General features: G+C 42.8%; 1 protein-coding gene across 5 annotated transcripts in view; it reads left to right on the top strand.

The window, feature by feature from the left end:
• The window catches only part of CEMIP (cell migration inducing hyaluronidase 1), a 101550-nt gene that overhangs the window by 49819 nt on the left and 30372 nt on the right, over positions 1-21359 (top strand). The window contains exons 2-11 of one of the 5 annotated variants that reach the window (XM_063169828.1): positions 932-1025; positions 3909-4058; positions 4690-4828; positions 5608-5844; positions 6207-6386; positions 10338-10408; positions 11153-11248; positions 11875-11996; positions 14189-14330; positions 15163-15354. In XM_063169828.1, coding sequence (XP_063025898.1) covers positions 950-1025; positions 3909-4058; positions 4690-4828; positions 5608-5844; positions 6207-6386; positions 10338-10408; positions 11153-11248; positions 11875-11996; positions 14189-14330; positions 15163-15354 — 1405 coding nt within the window. In that variant the 5' untranslated portion in view covers positions 932-949. Of the gene's footprint in view, positions 1-41; positions 1026-3905; positions 4059-4689; positions 4829-5607; positions 5845-6206; positions 6387-10337; positions 10409-11152; positions 11249-11874; positions 11997-14188; positions 14331-15162; positions 15355-21359 lie in introns of those variants that run through there. The other 4 variants (XM_063169826.1, XM_063169827.1, XM_063169824.1 and 1 more) reach the window with 4 other exon arrangements.

Genomic DNA, 21359 nt, shown 5'->3' with positions numbered 1-21359 from the left:
CATGACAGCTACAAATAAATGTCTTTGATATTCCTCAGACACTGGCTTATATGATAAAACCTAAAGACTCCAAGGACTACATGTGAATTTTAAACAGTGCCTTATGAATACAGAAGTGGGTGTCCTTGCCTCCCTGTGAATACACATGTCAATAAATTGTCATGAGCCCAGGGCAGAGCTGCAGAATCAATCACTGGAGACCAGAGAGAATCACATTAATTCTAACTTTGACTTTCATGACACTGCTTGTTTGTTTTTGCTGGGGGTTGGCTACGGAAGAAACAAAAACAACATTAGGTAGACTGGTTTCAAAAGCAGCTTTTGGTTTTTGCAAGAAAATTCTGAGCTGGCACACTAAACAGACAATATTTTCTTAGATCTGAAATCTAAGAAACTGCATGCTTCAGGTTGGAAGTGTGAGTACAGTTTATCTGGGGGTTACACAGAGCACCACTGCTAAAAATGTGTGGGTATTTCAGGGGGGAGAGAGGTGCCACTGAAAGGTTACTCCAGGAAAATTTGTCACTCTGCAAACGCCTTCTCTGTTGTGTTTCATTACTTTCTAGCACATGTGAATATGCAGCCCCAGAGAGCCCTGACACTGGATGTGTTTATGCCACATTCCTGAGGCGTTTTTGGTTACAGCTGGTGGCTGCTCTCTCAGTGTCTATTTGGATTCCCGAGTGGGTTGATCCTAAACCAAACAAAGGGTGAGGAGCTGCCCATGGCTCCTTGCTCTGCTCAGGCTGGTCCTAAATCAGTGCAAAGGTGTTTTCAGCCATTGAGCTGAACGGGAGTGGTTGTGGTCTGGCATAAAACTGGATTTAACCTCTTCTTTCTTTTTTTAATTTTTTGTGCAGTGAATAAGCTGAGGAAAAAAAAAAAAGTGACATTTTCTTGATATTCTTTTTTCACAGTTATCCATACAAAGAATTGAAAGTCCTGAAGAATGGCTCTACCTACCTCCAAGTGTCTGGCTGGAAGTTTGGGGTTTTTCCTGTTCGTAGTCGCTTCAGTAAGCACAGGTAAGTTTTCTTGCCTCGGGGAAAAAGCTACAGTTTGTAATCCTATTTTTAATAGGTTTAAATTGATCAGCTTTTCACTCTTTGTATAAAATCAGTCAAGGAAAGAGTGAAAAAACTCAGGAGAAAAGCAGTTTCCTGGTGTGCCAATTTACCCAGTCAAGGGCAGCTGGAGTGGCAAAGACTGAAATTTCTGGGCAGGTGAAAGTACCCTCAGCAATGCCTCAGACTCTGCCACACATCCTTAAGCCAAACACAAACCCAAAAAACTGCCACAAAGAAATAGCAAGAGAAACCTCAGGTCTAATAGCTTTGGCTGAAGGAGGTGAAGGCAAGCATTCTCCTGCATTCCCCAAGCCCAGATGCGGAGCGCAAAAATCTCTGACCTGGGACATCCCTGTCCCTTGGGTTTTGTCTCTTCCAAGCTGTTTTGTCACTAAGCATTTTAGGGAAGGGGGAAAGGGGAGCTTGATTTACATATTCTATATGCAGCTGGTTTGGAGGTTTGTATTTGTCTGGAACAAAGAGCCCATATGTCCTGCCCCAAACACTGCAGCTGCATGCAGCAACCTCTCATTGTCATGCTCAGGCCCTTTTGGTCAAGAAGCAAACATTCAGCTAATTCCTTGTGCTGGGCAGAATTTGCCCTTTTATTTAAAAAAAATGACAATGAAGGCAGTAATCAAGCTGTCAAGGTAACTGGACCAGCTGGCAGAAGATGCTCAGCCTGATGGTGCCGTTGGCACAGCAGATGCTGGTGATGTGCAAAGTTCCTGCTACAAATTGGTTAATGAAATTGGGAATTTGGGTCCTCTGCTTCTGGTTTGTTGGCTTTTGCTGTTTGTCATCCCAAACACCAGCCTGAATTCCTCTTGATTTCCCCTTTGGCTTCCCTGTGTGCCTCTCTGTTTCAAAATAATGAGTTTGGGGGCACAAGTCATCTTTTGAGACTGCAGGAAGCTCCTTGCATAGCAGCATATTCAAGCAAATGGAAAAATGAACAAGATTTTTGTCCTTTACATTTGAATTGGTTAATTAAGGTATAATTGATAAATTATACCTTTACATTTGAATTGATTTTCTTGGTTTATATCACTTCTCATCAAGAGCAAATTTTTTCTATTATCCTTATTCTCAGGGAAATAACAGACCTTTTTTTGTTTTTAATTGTTGTCAGTGTGTATTGCAGTTATATTTGAACATCTATTTACAATGCAAGCCCCATTCCCTGTCTGAAATATTTATCTTTTCTAACTTTTATTAATTCTGTGTGGCTTCTGGTAGGAACCCAGAAACACCTCCTCATTTTTCTCAATTACTGTAAATCAGAGGGAGTGCCTCTGACATTATTAATGCAATTCCAGCTTCCAGCTGGCACAGTGGTATCAGAATCAGCTCCTGAATGTTTATCTGACTTGCTGCCAGGTAGATTATTGTCCCTCTCTGATTTTCTTCATGTATATGGGAAAAGTTTGCAGAGAGACAAGTCTACGCAGCCCACAGGAAACATCCCTCACTCACCTTGAAAATTGATATTTATTGGGGCTCTGGAGACTTTAAAGCCATGACTGGTCCAATCCTATTGTTATCTTAAGATATGAAGCTGGTGGAGGAATGTGAGGGGAAGCTGAATGCAGATGGACAGATTTTGATTTTGTTGCAGTGGAATTACAGATGTCCTTCAAGTTCCACAGTGTCAGCACAAAACAGCTGCCTGTTGACTGCAGCAGTTGCAGGAAATGTTTCATTGCTTGGATTCACATCACTGTCCTTCCATTACCTGTTGGCTTTAGTCCCTGTGGGTCAAAACCCACCCAATTTACCATACCAACTTCCAGAGACATAACCCTGCTGAGGCCAAGGTGTTAATCCCATGCCCATCATCACTGATTTGTTGGTCCTGTACTTTTCTCCATGGTTTTCATTTTAAAGGATAAAAACTGTAGAGCTGGTGAGAACTCCCAGCCCTTTCTGAAGGCAAAGGGTTCATTGTTCAAACTTCCACTGACCTCATCTTCCAGGGATTAGAAAGGGTTCTACCCTCAGAAAATATGCATCACACTTGAGACCCTCACTCACAGCTTTGTTGATTACAGTAAGACATACCATATTCGTTGATTAGAGGCTCACATATCAACTTAGGTTGTACCAGGGAAATATTTTATCTGAAATAAATAGTTGCAACATGAGACTCTTGCATGTGGTATGAGAGCTGTTCAGACTAGCACGTCATGGCAGCCCATCATCAAATTGGTGTGTGGAGACTGCAGATGTGTGACCCCAAAGTGAATGGATCCTTATTGCTTCTGCCTGGAAAAGCTCACAAACCCAGACACACACTCGTGAGGTTCCTGCTGCTCTCTGTTACTGGATGTACTAGTAATTGGTGCTTGGTGCTTCCATGTTGGTTTGATCTCCTTTTCTTTCTATCTCCAGTGAAAATATATAATGCAAACATATTTTAGCATTTTTATATTAAATAAAATATTTTTGGGGGGATTTTTAAAGGTAGTAGTTCTATCCTTTTATCAACACCTTCCCTGAGCTTTATGTAGAGATGGTATGAACAGAGCTACATGTCACTGCAGGAAAGGCTCAGTGAAAGTGCCTTTTCAGTACTTTTCTAGAAACTGCATTCCCTGCAAGGCTCCTTTGCATTGGGTTTTTCCATTCTTCCAGAAAACAGAAAGCCATCAGTTTAAGCTGTTGTTTGTTTTCTTTTGGTGGTGACCCACATGTGCCCTGGTGCACTGAGGCACTGCTGTGCTCCAGGGAGTCAGCCAGAGGCTGATGCTGAATGATACTGTAAAGATGCCCAGGTTCAGAGCTTCCTGTCCCCCTCCAAACAAACACTGACTGTCCTCTCTCTCCATCTTTGCCCAGCAGAAGCAGCTGTCACATGTCCTGACAGAGAGCCTGAGTTGGAAGTGTGGAACCCAGGGCACAATGAAGAAAACCGCGTAGAAATCCGCAATGGCAGGAAGGTGCTGCTCTCTTCTTCTGCGACTGTGCACTCCATCCACATCACTGATGGAGGTAAAACCTGCTGCTCCAAGGCTGCCTGCACTCTGCTCTCCACTGGGACTGCTTAAATCACTGGGAATCGTGCTGGGAGAGAGAAGGGGGTGGTGACTGGGCAAACACACCTCAGTACAGGGCTGGGTGGTAGCTGAGGTGCTGAGATTCTTTAGCCATTGTAACCAGCCTAATTTCTGTCCTGTCTGGAGAATTTACACAAGTAGCTCAGTGTAATGATCAGTTCTACTTCTGCAATTTGCTTCAAAAGCAATTTTTTAACCAAAGCACTGGCCTGATAGCATCATACTGCAGTAGTTGTGTTATCAGAGCCTCAGGACAGGGCAGATGCTTATGTCCCTCTTTGTCTCCAAGGACAGAGCCATTGTGCTGCTGGCATGAATAGCTTTCATTCATCTTAACTCTAGATTTCTTAGTTTTGAATTGGTCCTCTTCCATGTAAATTTTATTTACACTCTTCAAGAACTGGACTGAATAAAAACCAATGTTTTCAGGAATTGTATTGAGAGCTGTTTTGGGGTGTAAGAAGAGAAAAACTTCAAAAACTGAGATGTCAGTTTAGCACAATGATACCACAACCTCACATGAGCTGCTGGGTGATAAAGCAAATGTCATAACCTTCTCTGTTTAGGAAAACTGGTGATCAAAGATGATGTGCAGCCCATCATTCTGCGTACAAGACACGTCCTCATTGAAAATGATGGAGAGCTGCACATTGGCAGTGAGCTGTGCCCTTACCAAGGCAATGTGGCTATCATCTTATATGGGCGGTATGTATGCATGGTAAAATACTACCTTAGAACCTTCTAGCATCTCTCTCCCACGTCAGGGAATGAAAATGTTCCTTAAAATTGCATGTTCTCAGGTATACTTATCATCAGTGCTCTGTGGAAAGTTCAGTAGCTTTTTAAACAATTTAAATGGCCCACAAAATTGATGCAGGTTTGGGATTTTTTCTTTTCTACTGGGATATGAACGCTGGGGTGTTTGGGCATGCTAGAGAATCAGCAAGCACCTTCCCACAGCTCAAACTGATTTTCCAGAATAGGCTTAAAACCTGATGAGTTGTTTTTGTCTGAAAGTTCTCCTCTCTAAACCTCCTTTCTTTCTGTCTGGGAATTGTGAGCTGAAGGACAATACATTTGTCTTGCAGATTGGTATAGGATCTCTTAAAATTTCAAGGATGCTAAATTAATATTTAACAACCACTGCACCTCTTAGCTCCTGGCTAGGGTCTTGCCTACCTCCAGAATTCAAAAACACAGAAGTGCCATTCAGTCTGGGCTCCAGGCCTCCTCTGGCCTGGATATAATGAATATAGCGTGTATAAGCTATGTTCCAGATTGATTTTAGTCCTTGATAGCTGCTACGGTTTTTAAAAATAATTTATTTTCTGTAGAAGGTGGGCAGCTCCTGATTCTTGGAATACCTGAAAGAAATGCACAGCAAACTTTGAGCCTTCTCTCCTTGGGTCATGGCAGCACAAGGAGAGGGTTCCTTGACTCAGAACAAACCCAAACCTGCTCCCTTTCCTCCCTTCCTGCCCTAGAGCGGATGACGGCAGCCAGCCAGATCCTTACTTTGGGCAGAAGTACCTTGGAGTCAGCAAAGGCGGCACCCTTGAGATCCACGGAAAGAAAAAGCTCTCCTGGACTTTCCTCAACAAGACTCTCCATCCTGGTGGCATGGAAGAAGGTGGATATTACTTCGAGAGGAGCTGGGGCCACCGGGGTGTCATTGTCCACGTCATTGACCCAAGGACAGGGGCAGTTGTCCATTCTGATAGGTGAGAGACCCTCTGGCTGCCTGGGTGTGAGGGTCTGGGGGAGCAGGCTGGGGACAGCACCTCAGCAAGCTCAAGCACACACATTTCAGCATCTTGTTCAAATGTGTGCAATTGCATGTCTGTACAATTCGTCCTAGACCACAGAGTGAGCAGTGTTATACCTTGCAGTTTGTCAATTAGGGTTTAATCAATTTGGTTTCACAGACACCCTGCTAGACAAGTGCTTTTGCAGCAGGGTAACATTACAGATTACAGTGAGCAGCAATACAAAAGAGTACTTTCTTTACAGCACTTGCTTTTCAGTACATAAAGGTGTGGTGATTGCTGCAGTAAATGTTTATGGGTGTTTTTGATCGTTTCAGGTTTGATACCTATAGAGCAAAAGAGGAAAGTGTCCGCCTGGCTCAGTATCTGGGGAGAGTTGCAAATGGCATGATCCTGTCGGTCGCAGTGAATGATGAAGGATCCAGAAACTTGGATGACTTGGCCAGGAAAGCAATGACCAAACTGGGCAGCAAGCATTTCCTCCACCTTGGGTTTAGGTATGTGCCAGTCCTGCCAGTTCTCCCAGCACAGAGGCTTTATTATGTTCCTGAGATGTCCAAATATTTCCACTCTTTCAAAGTCACAAAGTTCTTTCACATGGGAAAAAAAAATAAAAAAAGAGGGAAACATCTCAATGTGCAGTTTTAGCAGTTAATTGGATAGTTTCAGATGCACTCAGAGTCTATATTGGGTATTTTTATTAGCAGATTGAGGAATAGCATATGATTCACATTAAAAAAGATGGTTTTCCAAGACATTGTTCCCACAGGTTGCTTATCCAATTTATTTTCAAGCCATCCCCCAAAGATTTAAGAGGCATATTCATACACACAGAGAGGATTAGATGTACTGAGCATTAAGGAGGGTACAATAATTGCTGTGTAGCCCTGGCTACATACAGACACACATACAGCACATTCCTCTGCTTGTCCAGTACAGGTCTGGGGACTGGTGCAGCACAGAAATTCAGCAAACATGGATTTATGGTGTGGACTGTAAATACTTCTGTGGCCAAAACAGTGTCTGTGTTGGCACACAGGCTGTTGAGAATATTTGCTATTTACCCAACTGTAGCCATTATATTTTCTGTGTTTATCTGAATTTATGTAGGCTTTTTTTTATGAGGCACTAAGAGAGCGTCTGCAGAACACACACACACACAGAATCTGCCTTGTAGGGAGAAGTGTTTCAATACAGGAGTTTATGGAAAGAGACATCTGTCAGCTGGGCACACACAGATGGAGCAAGATCTGGGGTGGGTGATGAAGAGGTTGTGTCAAAAGTTGCAGGGGCTCCTGGGCACCAGACAACACATTTCAAAGAATCAACAAGGAGGGCAGAAATTGTCTCCAAAACCAGGCTCTCTCCATCAGTGCAATTCTTACTCTCAAATCTAGACCCCATATTAGATCCCAGTAGCCTGCTGGGTGTTTTTTCAAATGCTGGAATTAAAGAAACAGAATATGAATTTTGAAAATTATACTTTTTTTCCCCAATGATGCTACAGGAAGGAATTGATGGGTTTTGCATATGTTTATAAAAGTAAATAGCACTTGATATTTTTAGGCTGCTGTGGTGTTTTAATGCAAGTTTCTCATCATTTTACCATCAATGTTTATAACGGAAATACTGCAGAAATTCATCCATGGAAGTGTGACTTTCAGTGTTGCTATTGTTTACAGTCAAAAGGCTAATCCTTGCCATGCTGTTATCTGAAATACCACAAAATTGCATTCCATGAATTATAGAGACGTGGATAAATAATGAGGTAGTAATTGGCCAACGCTGTCTTCCACCAGCACACTGGCGTGTGGAAAAATATCTGGTGCATTATTTAAAAGAGCATATTTTGTAGGAGTGTTCTCAGAGTTTAAGTTCATCAATTCTCAAAACCCACATTGTCTGGATGGCAGCTGGGGCCTGACTTAGAAAGGAGTTTGATTGGCACAGTGGAACACAGGCAGCTTTAGGTGTGTCCAGGCTTTTCCTCTAAAGCAAATTGAACTTTCCCTTCAGTGTAACAAGATTCAGATTATAGTGGTTTACGTTTCAGGTACATCCATGACTATGAATAAGGATGTATGCACTTGACAGGTGCTTTTGGAAATTTTTTTTCAGTGCCTTAGAAAAAAATTGTTTGGAATGAGAAAATTACATGCGTGTGTACACATTTCACCCTCTGTGGCCATGGCAGGCTCTGACTGAGCAGAGCAGATGGATTTTTATTTCTAACACTCCTGTCAACACTCCCTGCCCAGCACTGGGGTTTGCTGGCTGCTCCTGCTCAATCCTGGCTGTCAAATCTTCCCAGCTCCCGAGGATGGCTGGGGCTGGCCATGGGCATCCCTGGGAGAAGAACATTGCGATTCAGTCGTAGATTGTGTTGGTTTCTGGAGGGGGTGTTGGTGGGGGTTAATGGGCAAATTCCTGTCCATCTCCACTTGCTCAGTGCTCAACCAGATTGTAAAGTTGTGCAACTCCCCCTTGCTGTAGCAGAGCCGATGCACAATGCTGATTTATTCAGAAATGTTTCTGTGCTCCTGGAATCTCTTTTAATCCCTATTTGCTGAGACCAGAACATTCATTAGGAATGAAAGGAAAATCTTGCATTCCTCTCCTATTGTTTTCCTTCTGAAAAGTGTGTTTACTCTTTCACTGTGTGCCATTTTTTCCCCCTTTTACTAATAAATGAAGAGAAAGCCTTTTTGCACTTGATGACATAGTTATTCTCTTTGGAATTCCACATAAATATCTCCTGCTTGGCTCTGGATTTCCTGGTCGCTTCATTTCATACAGCCCAAACAGATCGCATGTGTCCTTATGTGTCAGGGTTGAACGACTTCAAAACTATTTTTAGTGGCAAAATAACAGGGAGAAACAAGTATTTTAACACACGAAATGGGGCCAAACCTTGAGCTGCAGAAGTGAATAACTCCTTATTCTTCAAAATTTTTTTTTGAGATTATTTTTGAGGCATCATAATATTTTGTCAAATTTGGTTTACCATAATAATAATAATAATAATAATAATAATAATAATAATAATAATAATAATAATAATAATAATAATAATAACAACAAAACCATCTATCCTGAGTGCTGAGTGATAGAGTGTCCTTCCTGCTCCCATCCCCCTCTCTCCCTGGATGGAGATCACAGCCTGTCAGTGCCTTCAGCAATTGGCACAAAGGCAGATTTTCCAGCAGGAGCATCTGGCTGGCTGGCAGCTCCTGAGGCAGTGGTGCTGGCAGCTCCCACCCAGCCTGGCCAGGGCTGGGGCTGAGGATGCTGCTGGGACAGTGTCCCCTTGAGCAGCCGTGTCCACCAGGGCCGTGGCACAGCCTGGGCTGCCCCAGAGCTCACCCCGAGCCTGCCCCTGCTGCCCCCAAGGCAGCAAAGCCCAGCAAATCCCAGCTCATGATTTGGGTGTGTTTTAGTGGCTCTCTGTCAATGTCTGTATGTGTTTTATTCTGGAGTTCCAAACCACTCTGGTTTGGAACTTCACTTGCACCAATGTAAGGTGACCTGCAAGACTCATGATGCAATTGAAATGACCAGATGTTTATAACTATAGAGACATGACCTAATCCATGGGAGTTTTTGGTAATTCAGGGCAGTTTTCCTACCACCCTAAAAGCATATTTTTTATTCTCTTACTCATTAAGAGCAGATATGCCCGAACTACCTCTACTTTGAAGACAGAAATTGCCCCTGACCCCTCCTAATTGTGTTCAGCCCCAAGGCTGGGAGACACTTTAGTCCCTGTCTCCATTGTTTTCTCATCCTCCAGGGTGGCTGATAGCTACTGAACCCTCTTGATCAAAAACCATCAGAAGATAATGAACTGAATTCTGGCTTGGGATCAGGTTTGAATAGACAATTCAGAGCTGTAAACCTTTATCCTTGTTCAATGTTCAATATTCAAAGAAGGAAACCAGATATGCAGAGACTATCTAAGAATTTTTACTGTCCTTTGCCAGCCAGTCTGTCTATTAGAAATTCTCATGGGTCATTCCAAAGACAATTGTCATATACAAGGTTTCAGCATGAGCTAAATTTATTTAGGCAGAAGTGGCTTCTTTTCATATTCTTCAGTGTATACACACGTACACACACACAGAGGATTTATTTTCAGGCTCCCCAAGGAGTTGTCAGTGTCTCTTGGGTCTGTCATACACAAGTTTCTTCAAACATTCATTTAAAAAACAAACACACTTGTTACAGGCATGTTTTAAGTGGGTATTTGTCTTCAAATTTGCTTCTCTTCTGATATATTTACTGAAGAAATATGGAGTGTTAAGATAATATTAATTTTAACTATTCTGCCTGTGACACTAATGAGACTGTTTTGGATGTGGTGCCTCTGAGAAATTTAGGAACGTTGGGCTATAAGAAATATCCATCTCATACTTGACATTACTTGATCATTTCTCATTTTCATTTTCCAGGCACCCCTGGAGTTTTATTACCATTAAAGGAAATCCCTCCTCTTCTGTTGAAGACCACATTGAATATCAAGGTATTTAATGCACAAAATTCTGTCTTGACGTGATGTCTGGGAGTTACTGGAGTTATAGCTGAGATTAATTTGGTCAATGGTGTTTTTTACTTCCCACTGCATCACATCAAAGCTATGAGCAATTGGTGCTTTGACACATTTAATTGAATGCTCTCTTTATATATTGCTTCTTCCCACTAATGCATCTGAAGCAGCTGAGTGAGGGATAGCTTGGGTTATCCAAACCTCTAGATAAAAGGTGAGATCCTGCACCAGTGCAAATCCATGTAACTTCACTGAGCTCAGACTGCCTCTCTTAGGACACAAATCTGTGGAACAGACCCAGTTCACTCACACCAGCTGAAAATTTAATCAGTGTATCCTGAATTAGCAGCCTCAAGTCCTCCTGTGAACACTGTTGACTCTTCTGTCTTCTTATGACATGAAAAACACAGCTTGCTACAACATTAAATAAAAATAACAATGTAATAGTAATATATAACAAATAATTGTGGGCTTTATCCTCTCTTGATTTTTGAAAGTTTTTCTTCCTCATTATCCATGCAGTTACAAAAATGTCTGAAGCCTCCTTGAAAGATTAGTACATTTTTCTGGAAGTTGTGCAGGGTAAATTTTGAATAGTGTAGTCAAAGCATGCAAATAAGCACAGAGACGATTATTTTCAGTTCTTACTCTTATCAATTGCACTCAATGATTTTTCCAATTGATTTCAATGATTTTACTAATGTTTTTGTTTTTTAACAGGTCACAAAGGCTCAGCTGTGGCCAAAGTATTCAAACTATTCAAAGCTGAGAATGGAGAACATTTCAACGTCTCTTCAACGAGCGAGTGGGTTCAAGGTGAGGGGTCTGTGGGTTATTTCACTGGGTGCTAGGCAGCTGACAAATAGGGTGAATCATCCTTTTTCCTGCAATCCTTTTCCATTTGGGAAGAGCGGCCTTGCCAGCTGCTATTTATGTCATCACTAAACCAATTAATGAACACTTACAGATTCTTCCCCCAGTTGTCTCTAGGACCCTCTGAATAACTGGGATCCTTTTTCCTTTTCTGCACTGGGTATGAAATTCCATCTCCTTTGGTCTCAGAGATGACACACAAACTCTTCTTTTCCCTGCACAGTCATCATGTCCATGTTTCAGATAAAACACAGTAGCTGGTGCAACTTGATCTGAAGATCAGAGAAGGCAGCTAAGGCAGACACAGATCCAAAATCTGTATCTATTAATAATGCTTACAGTGCACACGCCAATTATGAAGCTTTTAATAACTCTGCTCTCCCCTGGCTGGTTGCACTTCACAGCATCATTAAAAGTGGCTGACAGACTGGCAGGAAGAGGCATGAATCAGATCATCAGTGAAGAAACTTGTGAACGATATCCGAGATCGCATTTATGCTTCGTGCATTTTTGCTGCACTCATTAAGCTTGGCTTTCAAATGTCTATACTTGTTTGCACTTGTCTCCAGATGTAGAATGGACAGAGTGGTTTGAGAAGCCTGACAAAGCGAGATCTAAGGACATGGAGAAGCTGTCTGACTTCAAAGCTGCTCATCCTGACAAAATCTGCAGGCAGCCCGTTGACATCCAGGTAGGCAGGCTAACCACTTGCTTCAGAGGGGCAAGTCTTCTTTGCACTGGCACTGAACTCCCAAAATAATTGTGCTTGTCAGTAATTTTTGTTTCTAAATAAAATACACCCATTATTTTACCACTCTAATACATAACCCATAAGATCTTGTATACAGTCTCGTGTTGTTCTGGGACAAATTTGATAGAATTGAGTTCCTTTCAGTAAATTCCAGCTCCTGGCATGAAAAGGTGCACAGATGGGTCATGGACAGCACAGATGCTATCATGAAATATGTGGTTCCCTGCTGGAAGATTAAAAGGAGAAAGCACATGAAAATTTCAAAGGTTTTAAATGGTCCTGGAATGGACCCGACCTAAAAAATTAATCACAAAATGCAACAAGATAGTGCAACTACCAGCTGTAGCTGGTGGTCAAAATTATTGGTGAGCTTTCAGCCATTTCTTGAAACCAATTGTTTTATCTCTGTGGAAAGAAATTTGAATTCTGTTTGGAGCTAAGCATTATAATTACGCCATCAGGCCAGCACGCTGAGGAGCACTGAGATATCTTTTTGTGACACTGCATAAAACCTCTTTAAGGACAAAAAAGCCTAGCAAGAAATATGGGTATTTTTTTGTATGTATTCACCATATACTTTTTATGTCTACCTGGTAAAAATACTATAGCAGAAGCATTGCCCAGAAAAAGACAATAAAATCCTTCACATCTGTGTGAGGCTGAGCCCAAGGTTCCTGTGTGCTCTGAGCCAGTGGAGTTGTTCTTATTCACAAGAATGTGGCTATTGAAGTAAATGGGAATGCTGACTGTATGAGTGAAAGTTTCCAGGGCTAGATGTTATAAAGGATCTCTCTTGAACAGAAAGGAAAAAAACTGCCCTATAATTTTCTGCCAGGTCTTACCAAATCCACATTCATTTCTGCTTCCATATACGTGTATTAGAAGTGACAACTTAGTTCAAAACAGGGGTCAGATGTTTATGATACATCCCCTTCTAGAATGCATGTTAAAACAGAAAGAAGATATTCTTCTGCTCTAGAAACAAACCTTTTTTTCCCCTCTTCTGTGAAATAAGTTGTTTTTTTCTTTTTTCCCTCCATGTATATTAAAAGCGAGACATTTTTCAGTTTATCCTGCAGATCTTAGGGCAAATCCTTAGGTACCGTAATCTGGTGCTGCTCATTGCTTTTACAAAGCTGCACTGATTTATAGCAGCTGGCCTGGCCCAGCTCTGGAACATGGGAGAAAATTGAAGATATGATGATGATAATAACAGCAGAACAGCACAGCCAGAGGCACATTCCTCCAGCTGACGGTGCTAATTTCACACATGGCAGCAGGGGTGGGTTCATTAATAAGGAAAGCCTGCATGAGTGAGAGAATCAGGATCAGCCCCTTCATGGAAAGATGGCTTTTCTCCTGCTGCCTTGCCAAAATGCACGTGGTATTTGGATTGCCCCATGCAGTGCAACACATTTTTGTGAAAGGGTCGAGAGAAATGCAAGCTCTGGAGACAGAATGTGAAATTTGACATGACCCTGAGACGTTGCCCCAGCAGGAACAGCAGAGAGGTTTCATATCTCACTGCTTCTTGGCATGATACAGCTTTGAGAAGATAACAGCTTCTCAAGGCAGCTCTACAGGCTGGTGCTTGCCTGTGAGGAAAGGCCACTTTCTCCTTGTTTCTTTTGGAACAGGCAGCAGTGTTGCAGCACCCTTGGGGTTTTTTTGGGAGACTGATCCATGCAATGGAGAAATGAAACCCCTAGCCCCTCTCATCTGCTGGTTCATCCAGAGCCTTTCCACAAGCAATGGAATGAGAGCAGTGCAGAGGCTTGAAGCCGTGGGTTCATCTGGGTGCAAGCATCCGTGTTCAACGTTTCCATCTGCCCTCAAAACAGTGGCAAGAGAAAATCCAGGGCACCGAGGCAGCTGTTTGTGAAGCTCCCAAACTCCTCCCAAACAGCCCATGGTCTCATAAAGACACAGGAAAAGGCGTGCACCTCAGCAGGAGCTGTGTGTGAGCAGCAGCTGGAAGTGCTGCCTGGAGGGCACAGACACAGGGGTTTGCTAGGCAGTGCTTGTGCCACCACCCAAAACAAAGCAAAGGCCTCTTCTGATGGCTCAGATGTTTTGGGCAAATCCCTTCACCTCACAGCAGCACCTGAGTTGTATTTCCATCCCTTTTCCAGGCAATGACTCTTGATGGAGCAGATTTAACCACGGAGGTTTTCTACAAGGGCGGCCACGATTACCAATTCCTGTGCCACGGCAAGGACCAGACAGGAGAGGGCTGCCACAACTACAGAGTCAGGTTCCTGTGTGGCAAATCTGGTACGTGCCCCATCACTGAAAGACAGAACTGAGAACAGCAGAAATCCCTCACGGCTGGCTCCTTCTTGGTGTCACAACTACTTCTGTAATTTTTCCAAGCTAAAGCTTTGGGCTGGGCTATGGACACGAATTCAGATAGAATAGCTGAAGATTTATCTCAGGAAAAGTTCCTGAGCGCTAACAGAAGCAGCAGGGTGGTTTTTCAAATACCCAGCAAGGCTGTGAGAAATGTTTGACAAGTTCTTTCCTGTAAATTCCTTGTCTTTTTCAAAAACATTTTGGGATGACGTAGGATTAGTCAATCAGAACCTGTGAAGACACAGGGCTTGAAACTGTCATTTTGTAGTTAATCATTCCAACACTCCTGTCCTTACCCTGGTCATTAGACAGGTCACTAGGATATTTGGTGCTGGCAGGAAAAGAAGGGTGGAAAATGTGTTGTTTTGCTGGAAAAAACCATCATTAGGTTAGAGACCACTTGGCTGCTGTAAACAACAGCACCCAACGCCCACAGGAGCTGCTGCTAAGTAGGTGCGGTGAGAATGAGCCACTAAGAGCTACATTTAAATTTATCCTGGCGTTAGTGGAAAATCCACCTGCCTGCAACTGAAGAAAAGTACTTTCCTGTTTTCTCGCTTGCCAAGCCAAAGCCAGTAAAAAACATGTTTGAAGGAGTTAACTTTTTTTTTTTTCTTTTTAACATGAGAACATGAGAAAATAATAATTTTTGGTGGCGCTCCAAGGAGGGGTTGTGGGGGAAAGAAGAAAGGAAAGAACAAGCTTTTTCTGATGAGATTGTCTGAATTGCCCACCATGCATTTTGGGTTTTCAGTGAAACCGAAGCTGACGGTGACTGTGGACACCAACGTGAACAGCACCATCCTGAACCTGGTGGATGATGTGAGCTCCTGGAGCCCTGGGGACAGGCTGGTGGTGGCCAGCACTGACTACTCCATGTACCAGGCTGAGGAGTTCCAGGTGCTGCCCTGCAGAACCTGCAAGCCCACCCAGGTCAAGGTAGCAGGTGAGCTGCTTCATCTTATCACTCTGGTGTTGCAGTTCACAAATTCTGTCATTTGCACTGAGATAGCTCCAAGAAAAACTGAAAAATGTTGAAAGACGCCTGGATTTGATGGCTGGTTGTTAGATGCTTTTGGGATACATAACTTTCATGCTTGATAACAACCTAATTTGATTTTGGTTCCTTTCTGCCTTCTCTTTTCATAGCTGACTCCATTTTTGTCCCCAAGCGTGCTATTGAGTGGGTGAATTCACTTAAGAGGAACAGATACAGGTTATGAATTTGAGATTTGCAATAACTGCATTTGAAACACCACTTTCTAGAAAGCAGATGAGCACAGCTGATGGGAAGAGGGAGCAAGGGCAGGAGCAGCCTGTGAGACACTGTAAGGCTATGAAGTAATTTCCAGCTGGCTGCTTTCCTAAATTCTATTTAACAAGAACTGTAATCTTACATTTTAGAAACACTGTTTTGTACTGCTGAAGCTACTGTTTCCCGTTCAGTGTGTCTCCAGAGAGTATTGCTTAGAGGTGATGCGTTAACCAAACATTTCTGGCAGGCAGTGAGTTTTCCTGAGCCTCTGCCCTGGGCAGATGGAGTGCAGGGTGCTGCCAGGGCCAGCCTGGGAAGGAGGAGTGGGAGCCTTTGTAGAGCCCCAGCATTTTCCTCTTGTGGGTGACCATCTCAAATGCAAAACAAATTGCTTTTGATTAATGGATTTTGTAGTCCAATAGTTGTAGAATGGCCTCTGGAAACAGAATCCAATTAAGAAGCATAACTACGATGAAGCACAGACTATTACCAGCACGAGCATGAAACTAAAACCCAGAGTGTGAGATTAAATCTTCACTTGAGTCTGTGAAGTTGTCTTTCCCTTCTAGAACTTTGTTTTGGCACACTGATAAGCAGAGCATGGAAATAGCACATGAACTGCCCCTTATCTGAATAGATGAGAATTATTTTGCTACTGTAATTTACAAAAGCAAACATTATTTTACAGTGTAAAAGTCTGTAGTAGATGAGTCTGTCTTTCAGAGGCAGGATCTGCCTGCTGGTAAATCATGGATGTGACTTTATCTTTGCTTGCATGCTGGCTGTTGCTCTAGGCAGAGGTCTTGCTGCATTTACAGCAAGACCTTTCTGAGAAACCATGGGGGCACTTGGAACATCCAATGCACCAGGGAGTTCACTTGGTTCTCTGAAATGAACCACTTCAGCATTATCTCTGATGCAACCTCTTCTGGCAGGTACCAGCACACTTCCTTTGGCAGCTGCCTCCCCACAGAGCTTTGGCCATCATTGTTGGAGATGTGCATTAGGCCAAGAAAAATGTTATTCACAGTCTGAATGTATCATGGTCTTATGACTTCAAATGCCTAGTGCTTTCAAAGAAGATGCATTTCCAAGCTGAATATTTTTCTTGAGCAACTTTTGAGCTGTTGGATTCAGATATGGTACAAGTCACATAGTGAAGATGGTCTTGAAAGATTGCCAGTGAAAATAAGGATGGTGTAGGAGTCCTGGGCTTCCCATAATCTGATGGATCTGTGGAATTCATGTAGTTGCATTCATCTTCTGCAACAGTGGCAGCTAGGTTAGTTTAAGGAAACAAATAATGGATTAAAAACAACAAAAAAGTTCATGTGAATTTCAAGCAAAGAAGCAGTGGAAACACTTGTTAAAGTGATTGTGCTCTTGGTCTCCAATTTCTCTTTAGCAGAATTAGGACATTCCTTTTATTACCACAAATGACATGAATACCAGGGCCAAAGTCTCTCCTCTCTTATATCCAGGCAACTCCATTGACGTCAATGGGATTTCACTGATTTATAAATCCAGGCAAAATTTAGTCCAGTTATAAAAATCACTTCCAACTTTCTTGTAGCAAAAACACATTCACACTAGAAAACAAAGTAATCTGCCTGAATCCAGGTTCAGTCCAGATGAAATACAAGCTGGCAAGGCTGAGATGTCCCCTGCCTTAGGGTCCCTGAGCTGCTGTGCCTGGCCATGGTGCCTCTTCATCCCCTGTGCCATGGCAGGTAATAAGCCGGAATAAGGATCACTAATGGCCCCTGCTCTTAGCACAGGTGTAATTGGGTGTAGAATAACATTAATCATAAATGTCTGCCTGCCTTTTGCTGTGGAGGTAGGCAAGATTGCTTTGCTCCTCCTGAGAAAAGCCTTCCACACGTACATTTGTACACAGGATCTCAGAGGGGGTGTCATTTGTAATAAGTGAAAAGGCTTAATTTTCCTAAGAGGTTTAGTTTAGCAGCTGAGAACTCCAAAAGTTTGCCCTTCGAAAGACAAATGATAAAACCATTCCTACCCATGATGATTTATTTCCCTTTTAATCTTTAGTTTTCTCCTTTCTATTTATTTTTAAAATGAAACGTAAATGTCAGATCTGAACTACTTAATAGTCTCTTTGTTATAAAAAATGGGAGAAAATCTCTGCTTTGTGGACAGCCAGTTTGGTGTGGCAGCCACTTGGCATACCAAGGTTTAATATAATTTATGCTCTCATAATTTAATGGTATTTTAATAGACATGGTTTAGCATATTGTGCCAAAAAAGTCAAACTCATTAGTTAGCTCATGTCCTATTTATATTTGATACTTCCTGCTGAAACTCGGACTTTCTTTACTGCCTAGAAATGGATTGATTAGAGCTTTTCAAAAGAACTTAAGGGAGTTAATACTCAGTTGCCGTCAGGTTCTAGGAGGATTTAGTTATTTAACTATGGACATCTGCAAATCTCAGTGCAGAAAGTGAGGGAGGGCACACAGGCTCTGATCTTTTGCACTTTTCACTGGAGTAACTGCCCTAATGTACAGACTGTGTCTCCCATGGGTAAATGTGGTTTGCATGAGGACCCAGAGCTGCAGGTTCTGCTCCCAAATGCTCACTCCCTTAAATGGAGCTTTTCCCTCCATGTGCTTTCTTTGTTTAACTCTTTTTCTTTTTTTTTTAACTCATCATTTTTTGTGCCTAGATAATTTTCACTGTGGGAACAGATTAAAAGTGTTTGATCTCCCAACTTCACAAGGTTTGGGGAGGGACCACAGCGCAGGGCAAAGGGAGGGAGGAAGGAAGGAAGGGTTGTGTTGTTATGATAGAACTGGATAGTAGGAAAGATCAAGTATTTTGTCTAGTTTCTCTGGGAAACAAGTCTTATCTTCATCTTGGTTGCTCTGTATGAAGTTTCTACTAATGCTGATAAGTTTCACCATGGAACAGAAATGATGAAGTGCTCTTTTGTGCTCCTATATGCTCTTGATAAAGGATGAAAAAACTGTTTGTGCCTGGCATAATTACTCCAATTATCCCACATGCTGGGGAACCTATGAATTCAAGCACACATCTCTTCAGTCCTGCTTATTGGGTTGCAAATATTAGAGAGATAAGGAGTTTACTGTGATCTTGTTCATACAGAGGACTTTGAATTAAAAGTATAAATATGTAGTTGTCTCACAAATTCACAGCCTGTGTCAGCATTCATCTGGTGCTGTAAGGATGGGAGAATTTACTCCACTATCAAAATTCAGATATTTTTAGAGATTTAGGGTGTTCTGTTCAGAAGTTGGCATCATTTTGGCTGGAACTTGACAAAGGCTCTTTTTTTAAGGCAACCCTGGTGCTTGAGGGCAGGGCAGGGAATCTTGTGAAATTGTAATTTCCAGCAGTCTTTCAGAGCTCTTTCTACCTTGGGGCATTGCCTGGGAGCTGAGCTGACAGAATCTAATTCAGGTTTACATAGGTGTTAATAAGGGTAGAGTTTGTACCTGATTGCTGCTATGTCTATTTGCTGAAAACCTAATTTTCCATGTAAAAGTTATGAATTGGAGGAATATTTGCTGATTAGGACATCAGGTTGTGCTGTGTGGCTCAAGGAGCCAGCCAGCTCACCCAAACCATGCTGAGTTACAGCCCTGTGGCTTAGGGATGCAACAGCAAACCCCAGCAAGATAATTCAGAATAATGAGGATTTGAAAGATGCCAGCGTGAACATTTGTTTGTTATTAAATATAAGCCATAGGGGCATTACCACCAGTGATGACAAGTGCTTGGCAAAAATGATAAATCTGTCAGATCTGGGCTGGCATCTGCAATGAGTTGAACTGACATTAAAGATGCCTTGAAGGAGTCGCTGTCACTGGATTATGGGTTGAGCAGACAAATTGTGTTTGGAATTTGCCTTAAAAACGTGATTAGGAAACATCAAAAGACCATGAGGTACTGGGTCTTATCCCTAGAGAGCCCAAAGGAGAAGAAAAGACACTTCAGAGAAAAAAATAAAATACTCCAGGAGAATCCCAGCTTTACTTATCTTCACCAAATCCAGACCTTCAAGTGCTGGTTTCACTTCTCAAAGGGAGATTTAGCAGTTTGGGCCATTTAGAGTCAAGGGATTTAGGAATGCATGAGTGTACCTCGGAGGGTTTTCTGAGAGATCTAACCCACCAGATCTGAGCACTCTTCCACATTTGCAGCAGTTGAAATAGTTTCAAAATCCCACCCTTCCCAGGTTTGATAAGGCTCAAGACCCAGGTTTTATGGCAGGTTTTCCTTTGTACCATTTGCTTTGAATTGCTTTGTTGACATAAGCATGCCCTTGCTGAGTGGATCATCTTATGTTTATTTTAATGTACATTTCCTTTTAATAATTACCCTATCCTTACCAACAACTGACTTCAATAGTCACTGCCTTGAGTAATGAGCGCAGGAATGTGCTCATATTTTGCTGAATCAAGACTTCCACCAGGCAAGCCCATGTATGAAGGAAGTTTTCCCTGTGAATTGACGTTGTGCTGACTGGAGGCACTGCTCTGACACATGCAGCAGCACAGCCAGGCTGCTTTTCCTGTGGCTCTGTGGTGGGGAGATGTGATCTGTGCCACTGCAAGGCTGTGTTTGGGTTAGATTACAGCATGGCACAAGGCTGGCAGGGCAGTCTCTGATCTGTGCCACTGCAAGGCTGTGTTTGGTTTAGATTACAGCATGGCACAAGGCTGGCAGGGCAGTCTCTGATCTGTGCCACTGCAAGGCCGTGTTTGGTTTAGATTACAGCATGGCACAAGGCTGGCAGGGCAGTCTCTGTCCATGAGGGATGCAGCAAACCCTCACCCAAAGCAGGAGAAGGTGAATCAGGGGCCTCAGGGCTTGGTGGTGGTTGGGAAATCACAGCGCTGCCTTTGATGCTGAAGCAGCAACACATCCCTCCCGCTTTCAAAGCACAGGGTTGCCTTTTTAGCATCAAACCACTTCAGTGCCCGTTTGCAAACCCCTGGCTGGGGTTTGCCCGTGGTCAGTGCTGAGGGTCTCAGATCTCCTGGCTGCTCTCTGGGAAGGCCCCATGTGCCAGCTGGGAGCAGCAGCCAGACTTCAAACTTGTGGCTGTGCAGAGTGAGATGGTGTGAGCTCCCTGAACCCACCGCAGAGCAAGCAGACTCTTCTGTGGGTTTTCTCCCTGCCCACCACCAGACATGCCCCTGGCAGTGCCACGTGTGTGTAAATGCCCCTCACAGTGCTCCAGGTCCCATGGGAAGTGCCCAGTGTTGTAGTGCTGGTTCCCAGCACTCATTTACAGCACACAAGGGCTCCCATGCCAGCCTCTGTCTCTTTTCAACCCTGTTTCTGCCGGGAGCTTGAATTTCTGTCTGCCTTGAGAAGTGGTTTGTTTTTCAGAACTCTATTAAAGGAGCTATTATTCAAAATCCGCTTTTACTCTGGAAGGGGATTGCTTTCCGTCTCTCCTTTTATCTCCAAACATGTCAAATCAGCAAAAGCATGGAGTGAAAAACATGCACCCAAGAAGTTATATTTAGAAACTGGTTAGTCCGTATTTAACATTCCTGTCAGTGCTTACCCTGTTTTGCATGTCTGGACTGGTGTTAAATTAAATTAAATACATGCAAGCATGACATTTATTATTCTAGAGCTCAGCACAGGAATAACAAAACTGCCTATCTAATTTCACTGCCACAAATCCTGGAGATGTGGCT

Source organism: Melospiza melodia, chromosome 15 (genome assembly GCF_035770615.1).
Source record: "Melospiza melodia melodia isolate bMelMel2 chromosome 15, bMelMel2.pri, whole genome shotgun sequence".
Lineage (NCBI taxonomy): Eukaryota > Metazoa > Chordata > Aves > Passeriformes > Passerellidae > Melospiza > Melospiza melodia.
This window is presented reverse-complemented; position numbering and strand designations above follow the sequence as displayed.